This window comes from Cottoperca gobio, chromosome 24 (genome assembly GCF_900634415.1).
Source record: "Cottoperca gobio chromosome 24, fCotGob3.1, whole genome shotgun sequence".
NCBI classification, from domain to species: Eukaryota; Metazoa; Chordata; class Actinopteri; order Perciformes; family Bovichtidae; genus Cottoperca; species Cottoperca gobio.
The window spans coordinates 10,352,759-10,365,659 of NC_041378.1; the positions used below are offsets into that span (position 1 = coordinate 10,352,759).

Here is a 12,901-nt window from a genome sequence, read left to right on the forward strand (position 1 = left end):
CCAAGTACGTTGACGATGTCTCTGAGTGGAGGGAGCAGTGGATGGGTTAAAATCTGTGCTGGCTTGTGAGTGGTGGACGGGCGCACACCCCCAGCCTGTTATCACCTGGCGGGAAGACAAATTAATCTGTAAACTGATACACTATCGCTAAAAACAAAACAAGTTTATCTTCAAGGAAAACTTGTTTTTAATCTATTTCCAAAAATCATAGACACATTTTGACATATTAAGGAAACCTTAATTACCTTATTATTACTATTATTGTTTGTGTTATGGTAACGCAATGTTGAACCCCAGCTGAGAATATCTATGCAGCAAAGACAAAACATTTCCACTTGACACCTAAGTGAGTGGACACACAGTCCTCGTCATTCTAAGGGGCTGCCATTAAATCAGAACAGTGACGCTCTAAGGCCACATTACTATGGACGGAAGAGTGATGGCTGTACGGCAGCACTGTTATTACTGACTGCCATCACATGCCTCCATGAAACAGCTGATCGATGGCTATTTATTGCTCACGCACATCATCAGATGATCCTGTCGTCACAGAGATGGTAACATATTTTGTGAGGGGGGCCAGGTTGCTGTTTACTTAAATCTTGGACGAGTCATAAGGTCATAAGCCAAGTGGAAACATTACAGTGGAAACATTACATGGATATTTTATGTAAAACTGTTGTCGTGTTTGTCGTTTTGAAATAGAACACTCAATCCAGATATTTATTTTTAGTCACCTTTGAGTTTTTGTAATTAACATTTGAGCTCATTAGCTGCTAAACGCTCCACTATGTTTCAGGTAGCGTGGGGGGGGGGGGGGGGGGGGGGGGGGTTAAGGGGTTTTTCATATTAACAGCTGCAGGCTGCAACTAGAGACTGGGTTAATGACTGGTGAGACTGAACCAAAACACATAACACTATTACATTAGCAAAGTCAATCCAATAATGTATTTACAGTTGTGTGAAAGAAATGTAAACTCATTAAATGATGACAAAATCCAAAACCTTTTGTGCTTTTTAATGTTTAAAAAACATGGAATCTTTTGAACAATTAATACATTTTTTACAGACATCTGATCAGCAGTGATAAAAGTATTTAAATGTTTATTTTGCAGTAAGGCATTGCACAAAGTAGAGTTTTGTTGACAAAGCAACGATCATATAACGATGACAGTATGCATAATGCAAGCATAGGAAATTGTAAATCATTAGCTTGATTAAATGCATTGTTCCATTCATGCACACACAAAGCAACAGTAGGTAAGGTGTCCTTTTTTTTTTTTTGCCAAAGGGAAAACATGTATATAGTGCAGCTATAAACAACTTTCCCTTTCAAAAGCAGTTTAATGTAGTGGCTGGAATCGGTTCAGTTTAGTGTGATTATTACATCATTCTTGAAGTTTATTAAATGTACACACGCAACATACACAACTGGCCAAGAATGACCACTGTGGATTTAATTTAACTGCCATTGTTTTATATTTAAAGTGCAGCATAAAGCTTTCGTAACAGTATTATGCTAATGAAAGCTACTTTTACCCATGGACAGCAATGAAAGTAATGTTGATTTAAACACGTTTAGCTGCTTCTGTAATGACATAAGATGAGTGCAATTAAAGATTTAGAAGAAGCAATAACAATGTATTTATGTGGCGTCAGGCGTTGGTGAGAAAATGATCACTTTGATGAGACATCGACACTGAAGTGAACGTCACACTGTCTGCCTCAGCTGCACAGACTGAAGCCTAATAGTTTGAATTGACATTTATTTGGATATATTGGCATGTTTTCACATTAAATATTAAGATATTTGTTGTCTAATGGTGGCAGCCGGTGAGTACTGACAAAAAAATGATACTCCTTACAAGAATTATAGTTGAATATGCCTTTCACACAAAGTGCATTAGTTTGGGCTCTTAAATTACAAAACAGCAGATATGCATTTTGCTTGATAATGTACTTGAACGCAACAATGTATATATAACTTTAAAAAACCAAAATATATATTGGTCTTTAAAGCAATATATGACATAATATATTTAAATCTTTGTCAATACCTCCAGCCGTGCTCCTTACTGGAATGTCAAGTAATAATCAGTTAAGCATACAAGATATTTTGGTCAGATCCTTATTAAACAAGCCTCCCCTCTCATTGTACAGTAGGCGCTGACCCTACCTACGCTTATTATATCATCTCATCGTGCAGCAGTCACGTGCTGCCTTATAGCACCCTATATGTTGCCATAGTTACTCTTCAGTGGCATATACATTCAGCAGGATGTTTGGGGGAAACCTGTACCCTGCAGTAAGTTAATGAACAAGATCGAGATCGATGCCCAAAAATACATAGGAATCAATTCAAACGCGTTGACATGGGACTTACTCCTGTTTAGATGTCTGTGTATGTACAAGAGAGTCAGCAGGTGTGAGCAGGTCTGATGAGGCTTAGCAGCTGACAAGCAAAAGCGTAATTTAGGGACTCAGTTATTTCTGTACACACAGGTGCACGCTGAAGTAAGGACACGATGAACAATTTATTTCATCGTCATTTAATCTGATTATTTTTAATTGTTCAGGTTCTAAAATGCCCAAAAAATTGGGAAATAATTTGCATCTGGGCTCGAGGTGACTTTTTCAAATTGTCTGATCGACGGTCCCAAAACACAAACATTACATTTACAGTGATTTATGACATAGAAAAGCAGCGAAATCTGACATAGAAACCAGGTGGAACCAGCAAATGTTTGGCATATTTGCTTAATTACTGAAAGGATTAATTAAATATCTAAATAGCTGCAAATTATTTGTTGGACGATTGACTAATTGACTAATTGATTAATTGATTATTTGTTTAAACTCTATGTTAGTAGACTATGAGAGGTGGATATTTTTGCGTCTGTATCTTTCCCTTTCACTCCTGCTTAGTTTCAATGACATAATATAGTAAAATTAGCTTAAAATGTATGTTTTTATGACTGGAAGGTGCAAGCTGTGAGATGAGATAACTGCATGAAAATCAAAGAGAAGTAGATTTTGGTGTTAACCTGGGTTTAGAGTCGTTGATTTTCATTTTTCATCTGTGAGGGAAACCAAAATGTGTCTTCATCAAACATGTAAAAAGAAAAATCAAAAAAAATATTATTGTTTGAAATATATATTCTCAAACATCTGAAAATAATTTAAAACCGGGCTGTTATTGATCTGTTTTTGTATTTAGTCATATTTTCCCATTTTCTACCTCTTTCTGCCATCTTGCTTCCTTTCACAGCTCTCTCTCTCTCTCCTTCTCTCTCTCCTTCTCTCTCTTCTTCTCTCTCCTTCTCTCTCCTTCTCTCTCCTTCTCTCTATGGCGTCTGCAGCAGAGGATCTTCAGTTTCCAGCTGGGCCAGCTGCCTGCGCAGGCTGTTCACTTTGTTCTGAAGCTCCTTGTTGTATTCAATTATATGTACCATTTCCTCATAGGCCTCGTCCAAACACTTGGAGGAGCGGTTCCAACGAAGGAACACTCCTGTAACAGAAGAGAGAGGAGAACACTGTGAGTAATCTAGAAAACACTAAATGTGTTACAAGGAATTGGTTTCTCTTATTCCTCGAAGACTGCGAGTCTACAGCCTACAGCCCGAGTAGCTCTGTGAGGCCTTGAGCTAAACGTTCAAATGATCACAATCAACAATACAATACAAACACGCTGATGTTTAGCAGGTGTAACATTTATCATTTTCACCATCATAGTTTAGCATGTTGGTACTGAGAGTAATAAGCACAGAACTGCTGTTGAGGCTGAATGTAACATCAGTCAAAGAGTGTTGAAAAGCTGATGGTGGGAACTGATGTAAAAACTTTCCTTGCCCACACTTATCTCTGTGGGAGACTTTGACAGACGAAGATAAGGGACTGATATTCCGTAAACACAAGTGTGACCACAGAGATGTTCTGTGGGACTGGAATGTACAACAGTAAGGAGGCGACTTGTCGGTAAAACTAGCGTACATAACAAGGATTCACTGTGCGTCCATACGGCGACAATGTGACTCGTCTCACTCAATATGGAGATCTCAATTATTTTGTCATGTTATGTATTTCTATTAGTGTAGATACTAGATTTATTGCACTTGGAAACATCACATTAATAGGAATGTCCCTTTAAATTAATGCTGGAATTAATACAACTATAAACAATCAACTTTTGAGCCTCTGTATTTCAAAGGGTGGATTGGAGCAGATTACACATATTATAAAACTAAAAGTGGGGACTGGGGGGGGGGGGATGTGTGAGTTTATGGTACAGACATTACTGACAGGATTTAAGCATCTTTGTATCTCAAATACTAGACAATAGACAATTGCAATTTAGGATTCCCGTGACTGTCGCATGGAGCCCTGCTCAGCATGGACAACACCGCTCAGCATTTTTAATAGTAAAAACATCAAACTTCATTCCAAATCTAAACAAAGACAACAACTTAGTCGAAGCACAGCAAGTGGAACAGTGCGTAATGCAACATGTAGAGCTACATAAATGGACGTCCATGGGGGCTTTCAGGTTGGCCCAGGAGTGTGCGTGACTCTCTGTGAAAGGGTTGCATAAGCAGGATGTCTGTTGCATTTCACGTGCTTCAGTTGTTCTCATAGTTCATATAGAATGGGGGGGGGTTTAGGCAGGAAGGGGCCCCTCAAACAGGTTCGCTTCAACCTAAAGACCCCATTCTCTGTCTAGCCTCCCGCCCCCTATTTTTCTTTATGAATGGCGTTTGCTTTGAGCCGATTCGAGACATTCAGCAATTTCTAGCATAGACTCTGCTGGAACATTTTGGGGGTTTGAATTTAAACTCTATAAATACTACATACAAAACACATGGCAGGAAGAGGCAGAAGACCCGCTGGGCTTATTTTAATCTTCGTGGTTAAAATTTCACTTATCTCGTCAATCTCACTCCAACCTTTTGGGATTTATTGTCACTGAACCCAAAATTATTGGGGACAGTTTACGCCAAAAATAAAAAATACATATTTTTCCTCTTACCTGTAGTGCTATTTATCTATCTAGATTATTTTATACTTCTCTCCGATATAATGGAGCTCGATGGCACTCGCCTCAAAGCGCCAACGTTTTTTTATTTGAAAAGCTCAACAGTAATGTCTCTTGACAGAAATCATCATCAGGTTCCTCAAGATAATCCCCAGACCCTGTTGTGAGCAGTTTCACGTAGGAACTATTTTCTGTCTACCGAGACCGCACATAAGGTCATCTACTCATGGACACGAGGCTGGTGCTTGTGACAGAGATTTAAACACTAATGCCGTCCTCTCGGATGAGCTGTAAGACTGTAATGCACGCTTCCCTTCTGCAAGGTGATACGGCCGGCGGGTGTAGTAGTTCTGAAGAGAGGAAAAGGTTTCTACATGAAACTGCTCACAGCAAGGCCTGAGGATTATCTTGAGTAACCGGTTTCTGGAAAGAGAGTTTGTTTTTCAAATGTATTTTCTTTGGCGCTTTGAGCACCACAAGCTGAGTGCAATCTAGTTCCATTTTATTCGAGAGAAGGCAGACATCTCTACGGCCGATATCTCCAACACAAATCACACTGTCTCTTTAAATTAAAGTCAGTTAGAAAAGCAATGTTAATGTTCATTGGCTTGTACCTGTACTCAAACAATGACAATACAGTTGAATCTAATCTAATCTTTTATGCAGTCTCTGTAACGATATGACATCAGTTATCAAGTCATTCTAATTGATATTTGCGGTGCAATAGAAGCCTTTAATTCATAAATGAACTATGAGATTATTGCTACAGAGAAGTGGAAAAGTGTGCCACAGGACTAAGATTAGCGTGCAAATGACTGCTAACTAGTAACATTTTACTGTCGCAGTCCAGCGTCACTGGGATCAGGTGTCAGTGATGACACATTCTGTGCAACCTATAATAAGAAAAACACGCAAGCCAAACAAAAGTCCTACGAGCCAAACGGCTACATGCTGAGTTTGACCTCTTCATGTGATCGTTCTTAAAAGGCAAGGAGGACTTTCACTGCTGAAAGGTCAGAAACAGCCAACATCTTTGTTTACACAGTATTTTAGACTAAATACCAAATATTTGCACGTGTACTATACATATTACTTACATACATATTACAGATACAACTGTGAATTATATTGAATGTTTATTTTGGTTACATTGGTTGTCGTGTCAAAAGGTCATGTAATTGGACGAGGGGGGAAATTATGGCCTGTCATTTTGGTTTGGTGGACTTTAAAACGGCACAACTCGTGTATGAAGTAAAAAATAAGACGCTTCCAGATTGGATCCAGAAGATGTTCTAAACTAGAGTGAGTGAGTATGAACTAAGAAGACTTTGCAAGTTTACAAAAACAAAGATTAGAACAAATGCCAAACAAAGAAGTATAACAGTCAAAGGAGTTGGAATAGTTTTGAAAAGGAAATGAAAATGTGTAATACGTATGAACATTAGTGTGTCTATGAACTTTTGTTTGGGTATATGTATATATAATATACATATAGCCTACACCTTTGTAGTTTAAAACTTGCTTTAGTTTGTCACAACTTTAAAAGCATAGTGTACATATTATTTTCTATATGTGTATTTGAGTTGAATGAATTGAAAACGATCAAAATAAACTAAATTAAAACATGATTTACTGTTGCTGTGACACATTTCCACACCTGCATTAATGTCTTGAACAAACAGCAAAAAGGGAAAAAAATATGTATGCTGCGTTTTTTTTCTAGTGGCTCAGGGTAACTGAGTTCATCAGAGGTGCGAATGGTGAAATCAATGGCGCCCCCTTCTGGTGGGATTACAGAATGTCTGTCTGAGTAAAAATGTAATAGGAGACGAGAGTATAAACTATTTATGGCAGTGTAACTGCAGGTTACTGCAGCAGGTTTCCTACCAAGTGCTAACAACTGTTTTAGGCTTTTGTCACCGGTGTCAGGTGTTAACTTAGTCGGACTTAGTTTCAATCAATCTTCCCTAACAAGCATAAACCAACAGCATGAGTCTAACCGACAATGTCATGAAACATGTGCCATGCTGTGATTACACAGCACGCAGTCTAACGGGTTGATGCACACAGAAACAGGCTTTCTGTGTGAATCAACAATAATAGGATTGCTATTAGAGGTGAAGCCTACTCTCTGTCAAAGTTACCATAAACAAAAACACTTGCAGTGTATACAAATGTTCAGAAAGCATTTAATGATTTATACATTCCTCTATATAGGGTGAAGAGTGTTTTATGCAAAGGTCACAACAGCTTAAATTGTGAGAACAACTTCTAGTTTATACCTTAAATCTTTGTAGATATTGATGAACAGTATTTACTTTCCTTATCCGGTAAAACACAAACTCAATATAGTTGCTTTAAAAAACTAAATTCAGTGTTGAGAGACAACGTTGTTTATTGCAGGGAATAACAAATATAATGGACCGACTTACCTTCTCTGGAATAGACTGAACCTTTTAGGTGACATACTGTATATAATCTCAGTCACTGCATGTCTTTTGTATTAGTTTCTTACCTTCCCACAGCAGCAGACTCTGCGGGGCCACGGAGGGCCAGATCACAAGACTGTTGGCCTCGTAGAGTGGGTTGGTCAGACGCTCCAACTCTTGGGGCCGGTTCACCCACGACCAAAGGGACACAGTCTTCTCAGGCAGAGACAGTTTGGCTCTATGTAAAGGGTAAGCGGGTGTTAGGTTAACCATAAGAACAGTGGTTGCCTACAGTTTGTCAAATGTGTCTTATAATGTGTACAATGACACATCCATGGATGAAGAGAAACATCTCTTTTCCCTCAGTAACATTTTAAGGATTGACTTTGGGAAAGTCAACTAATACAAAACTGTGTTAATAAACCTGCTTACAGAATGTGAAGGAAAGGCTTAATAAAAGATGTTTTGCATTCTTACATCAAAGTCATGAATGGGACATGATCACACTAATGGCAGACATACTGCAAACACTTTTATAAACACTGTATTGTTTGGATGTAGACCAAAATCAACGAGCATACGGCTGACGTAAGATGGAACAGACTTCAGACTCACCTCTCAGAGTTACTGTTGCCCAGGAAGGTGCCAAACTGAGAAGCATAGGCGTGTTCGAAGACCAGCACCAGGAGGCTCTCGCTGAATTCAAAGGAGCATGGAAACTGGCGGAGAATCTGCCACACGCAGTCCAAGAAGAGCAGGAAGGATGGAGCCTCTTGACGAGGCTTGCTGTTGGAGTAAGCCGACTGGGCACAGCGCTGCTGGAACGGGTGACCCGCCTGGCAGATGGTCAAAGAGGTGAGAGGGGTCATGAGGAGAAATACAAAGATCGTGTCCATCATGATATTAAAATGCTTACTGGACCTGATTACTATACCTGCACGGAAACATATACAATTTTGTGTGAGGTGTAATTGTTTCTGTAACCTCATTTGTGCCCATATTGTTCCATGTATGACCAACGTATAAATACCAAAACTGTATGTAAAGAAACAGAGTGTGTGTAATGTCAAGCATTTAAAATGAGATATTCTATATAATTCTCATGATAAGGGTGAAAAAGACTTGGACTGTGCTTCAAAAGGTCAGATGAGCTTACCTGGAGCCACTCTCGCTCCACCAGACCCTGGAAGCCTCTGATGGTCCTGCAGGCCGGATCAAGGATGATCTGAGCCAAGGAGGTGACCTGCAGGGTGGAGTCTGCCCCCTCTGTACCATGAACTAGCACTGACGCTCCCTCCCTGGGACAAACACACGATCACAGTCTGTCACCTGCTACTCAACTCTACACAGACGAGTAACTCAGATTCTGAATTTGTGAGTTTCTGAATGCAATATGTTCAGATTGGATGAATTGTTAATGCATTGCTTAGTATGTACTGGTGTGTTAGTATAACTAATCAAACATTGTTCCCTGACCTGTCGATGCACTGAGCAGCCAGACAGGCAGTGGTGAGGATCTCCTTCACATGAGTCTGCCAGTTGGAAGCCTCTAGCTTGCTTAACCAGCGGTCCATACTGTGTGACTGGTCGTTACACGCCTCCACCAGCTTTATCAGGCTCTCCTGGAGAATGTTAGATCTGGAAAAGATGGATTTGTCACAACACTAAATTACATTTTTGATTCATACAAATGTTGAAAAATGATTTTGACACATGGTATTAGTATTATATGCTATCCAAAGACAGTGCCTCATAGAAGTCAACACAAAGATTATGTATTACTTTATGGATTCACTTTATTTGCCCGCTCACCTTTCGATCGCCTTGTGGATCCTCCTCCACTGGGGGTAGTTAGCCTCGGACTCAAACCCTCCACCTCGAGCTTTGGCCTGCTGGGCAACGTTGATGGTGCGCGTGTCAATGATGTAGCCACGTTTGCCTGGTCGCAGGGTGGCATTGATCAGCTTCTCGTCTTCCTTACACCGTCGCCCGTTGGTGCCTGTTAGAGGCTGCCCTGAGCGCATCATCACCTGAAAGTGGAAGTGATTTGAGGCAATTAAAAAAAAACTAAAAACATTCCATACAAATAAAACTAAACCATGCCCGACATTAAGTCCACAAAGTTTATTTTGCAGCAGAAATCATATTAACTTAATTTCCCAGGTGCTCACCATGCCATTCTTTTTGTGGTAGTAGCTAAGTACTGGAAAACGGCCACCGTGACGGAAGGTAGCTACTTTCCTCAGAGTGTCATCATCGACGTCTTTGGGCACTGCCACCAGAGGGGGGTACGATGGACACACACTGAAGTCCTTGTTGACTTCACTTAGTCTCCACTCATCCGTCTGATAAAAGGGATGGTGACAAGTTGAAAGAAGAGTGTTAAGCATCTACAGCAGATGGCTGGGAGAATGTTAAGTGTGAAAGTTAGTGTCACTAATCAAGTCCATACCATGGACTCCAAATCTTTAAAGGCATCCTCTGGAAGAAATGAATTCCAACCATCTTCTATGACTTCAAACATGGGCCGGTAGAAGAAAGGGTACATCAGGGAGAGCAAATCAAGCGTGGACAGAGCCTTGAGAGGAATAAAGAATACATATTAGTTAAATACATGTAGAATTTCATTTGACATTTTTAAATGTAAAAGTGAACATTTTGCTATTTTGTTTTACCTCAATAGAGCTGGCAATGTTGAGACACTCCTCCATGCCAGGGATGTCGAGCTGGATCACCCTCAGGTCTTTGCATTTGACTATGATGCTTCCCAGAGACCCCACAAATCTGAAAGGGAAGTCGGAAGATTTTATTTTAAATGGCAGAACACGGCTTAAAAATGCCCCATGTGAAACACTGTGGGGTCGACTGTGGCCTTTCTGTGTTCTTCCATGTTCTCCTCATTTGGGGTTCCACGTGGAACTTTGAATTTCTCCACACCAAAAGATGTATATGTTAGATATTATAAATACTCCTGTCTGAATTTGACCAAGGCACAGGCCTCAGAGCTAGAGTTGGTCCCCAGTAACTGCTTCTAAATGGTTATGGGTAAATACTTTGAACAAATTTCCACAATAAATTATTTAAGTCTGCGCTGATTAATCAAAAAAGGGTGTTAGGATAGTGCATTCATTAGTTTGTTTGCTTATTGATCTTTTACAGCCAACGTTAAACCCTCAATGCTGTTTACAGCTCCCCAACCCTTCTCAGCAACATACAATAAAGATCCAACCTGTGGGAAACACTGCAGTGACAGCACACAGTCAGACTTCCTGTCACAACAGTTTCACATCCTCCCTCCACTGTAAAAGTCAAGCGTAAGGGTACAGAAGAAAGAGATTAGCGTGCTTAGATCTGGTGCATGCATTCTCAAAGTTGCATTAAAACATGAGTGTAACTACATTCAAAACTTTCATTCTCTGCTTCCTCCCTTTGTTACGGAAAATGCCTCCCCCAAATACTTGTCCTGCTGATGTGGCTCCATTTTCATAATGGGTTTTATAAAATAAAGTCACACAATGAAAAATAAAATAAAATACACTACACACCACCAACCTTTTCATGTGTTGTCTTTTTAACGTAACTAACTCAAATGTAATGTGACAGTGACATTGCCTGAAAGATATATTAGGAAACATGTGTTAAGTCCTTAGTTTAGAAGACGCTCATCACCTTTTCTCTATAGAGTCAATATTTGAGTGAAGCAGCCACAGCTCTTCTGTGTTGTCCTGTCTTGAGGAGAGAATCAGATGATGGCCAGTCAAACACAGGGTCCCCTCCACAGTGGGCATGAAAGGCCGATGTAGGACTACCCCATCCACCCTGGGTGTCTTTATCAACTCTGCAAACTCCATGATCTGAAGAAAATATAGCTGTTTTTAAAACATATGGATGACGCTGCAGATTAGCTAACGTTACTACTGCTAATACAGAATAACTCAAGCCCTGGTGTGCTGCTTTTAAATAAAGATATCGTGTAAGTCAATGCCAATTAAACCTAAAAATGCTGCAACAATGTCAGCTCGCTAAAGTTAGCTTGAGTCAGGAAATGAAGTGGCTAACGTCAGTTAGCTAGCTAGCTGTGTCAGACCGTATAAATTGTCCGTCATGTTTATATTCACGTCAAAATGTTAACATCAAACATACTATAATAGTACGGAACAAACGTTTATGTTTTTCATTGACGCTAAAATGATTTATCGTATAATTACCTGATTACCTTTTCGTTTTATTTGTTGTTGGGCGAGACTGGTACGTTTACATAAACAAGCCGACTGGAAACAACTGACTTGTGACAATGTGGCCCTGGATAGTTTGCATAGCACATTACCAAATTCCTTATTGGTAAACATTTTTTTTTTTACCGATTTTGAAAATCAACATTGCAGCGTGTGAGTTTATAACGTCAATTTGGGACTCAATGGGACCAAAGCTATGAAATGAAATATGAATGTATCTAAAACATGTAGGTTCTTCTCATTCATCCAAAATGAAATTACCCAAGTAAACGAGTTGAATACTTTAAAAAAAAAAAAACAATCATCTTGTAGCTTATTCAATTCAAAGCTGTACTTAGTTAAATAACAATATTTGTACAGAAGATCTGTTATGAAATTAAATGAAAACCTACAGATTTCCTCCATGGCTATTTTCTTTCACATTCCTGTTGTATATGTGAAGCTGCTTTTATTATTTTGGCTCATCCATGTATCATGTATTCATCCCCTGTTGTATAAAACCCCTAAACATATTTAAAAAGGACACTAGGTGGTGACATTGAAAGATTTCTGAGAGACTCATGGTGTTCAAATACTGATCTGCATGGCCCTATAATTCAACAACACCTTGATTTAAGATGCTTGAAAGGTACATTCTGCACAAGAAAAAGGCCTCACACTCAAAAGCAGACTCAGGCAGACTGGGTGATTTAAAAGCTCTTGGTCAGTCAGTCTGACTGCCTACCTGGTGACCTGTAAATAACAATTGACAGGTAGCAAACCAGGCTGACTAAATTCAATAAAAACAGTAGTCAGGTACATGAACAGACTAGACACTAGAAGGCTACAACGTCAAGACTATTCAGACAATCTAATAGAAGGACAAATACATTACTGTCTACTGTATATATATATATATATATATATATATATATATATATATATATATATATATATATATATATATATATATATATATATATATATATATATATATTATAACTAGACTAACAAGAAATTGCAGAGCAACATAAGGAGGAAAAAATAAAACCTGGCAGGGAGACTTCAGAGAGCCATCCCTCTTTGGGTGGAAGGGGATGGAATATGAGAAATGGCAATGAGAGTTAAACTAACAAAGAGTTTTAACAGTTAATGTAATATTAAGATGTCTGTGAAATGAGTCCAATGAAAAAGTCCAGTGTCAAAAGCAGACTGTGCCAGGTTGGTGG

The 12,901-nt window shown here is 39.3% G+C and overlaps 1 protein-coding gene across 4 annotated transcripts; it reads right to left on the reverse strand.

The window, feature by feature from the left end:
• Positions 1-1,002: 1,002 nt before the first annotated feature.
• Positions 1,003-11,755, reverse strand: mtmr9 (myotubularin related protein 9). 4 transcript variants are annotated; one of them, XR_003831710.1, is made up of 12 exons: positions 11,667-11,755; positions 11,128-11,312; positions 10,134-10,242; positions 9,911-10,036; positions 9,630-9,803; positions 9,271-9,488; positions 8,935-9,096; positions 8,615-8,756; positions 8,074-8,294; positions 7,545-7,696; positions 3,239-3,508; positions 1,003-3,077 (listed from the first exon to the last, which is right to left on the reverse strand). XR_003831710.1 is itself a non-coding variant. In XM_029425742.1 (11 exons), the coding sequence occupies exons 2-11, from the start codon at positions 11,307-11,309 to the stop codon at positions 3,345-3,347; spliced, it is 1,650 nt and encodes a 549-aa protein (XP_029281602.1). In that variant the 5' UTR covers positions 11,310-11,312; positions 11,667-11,755; the 3' UTR covers positions 1,003-3,344. The 4 variants fall into 4 exon arrangements, 2 of the variants coding, with proteins under 2 accessions (XP_029281602.1, XP_029281603.1); XR_003831709.1 differs by having other exon boundaries at positions 1,003-3,100; XM_029425742.1 differs by having other exon boundaries at positions 1,003-3,508.
• Between the last annotated feature and the right edge of the window lie 1,146 nt (positions 11,756-12,901).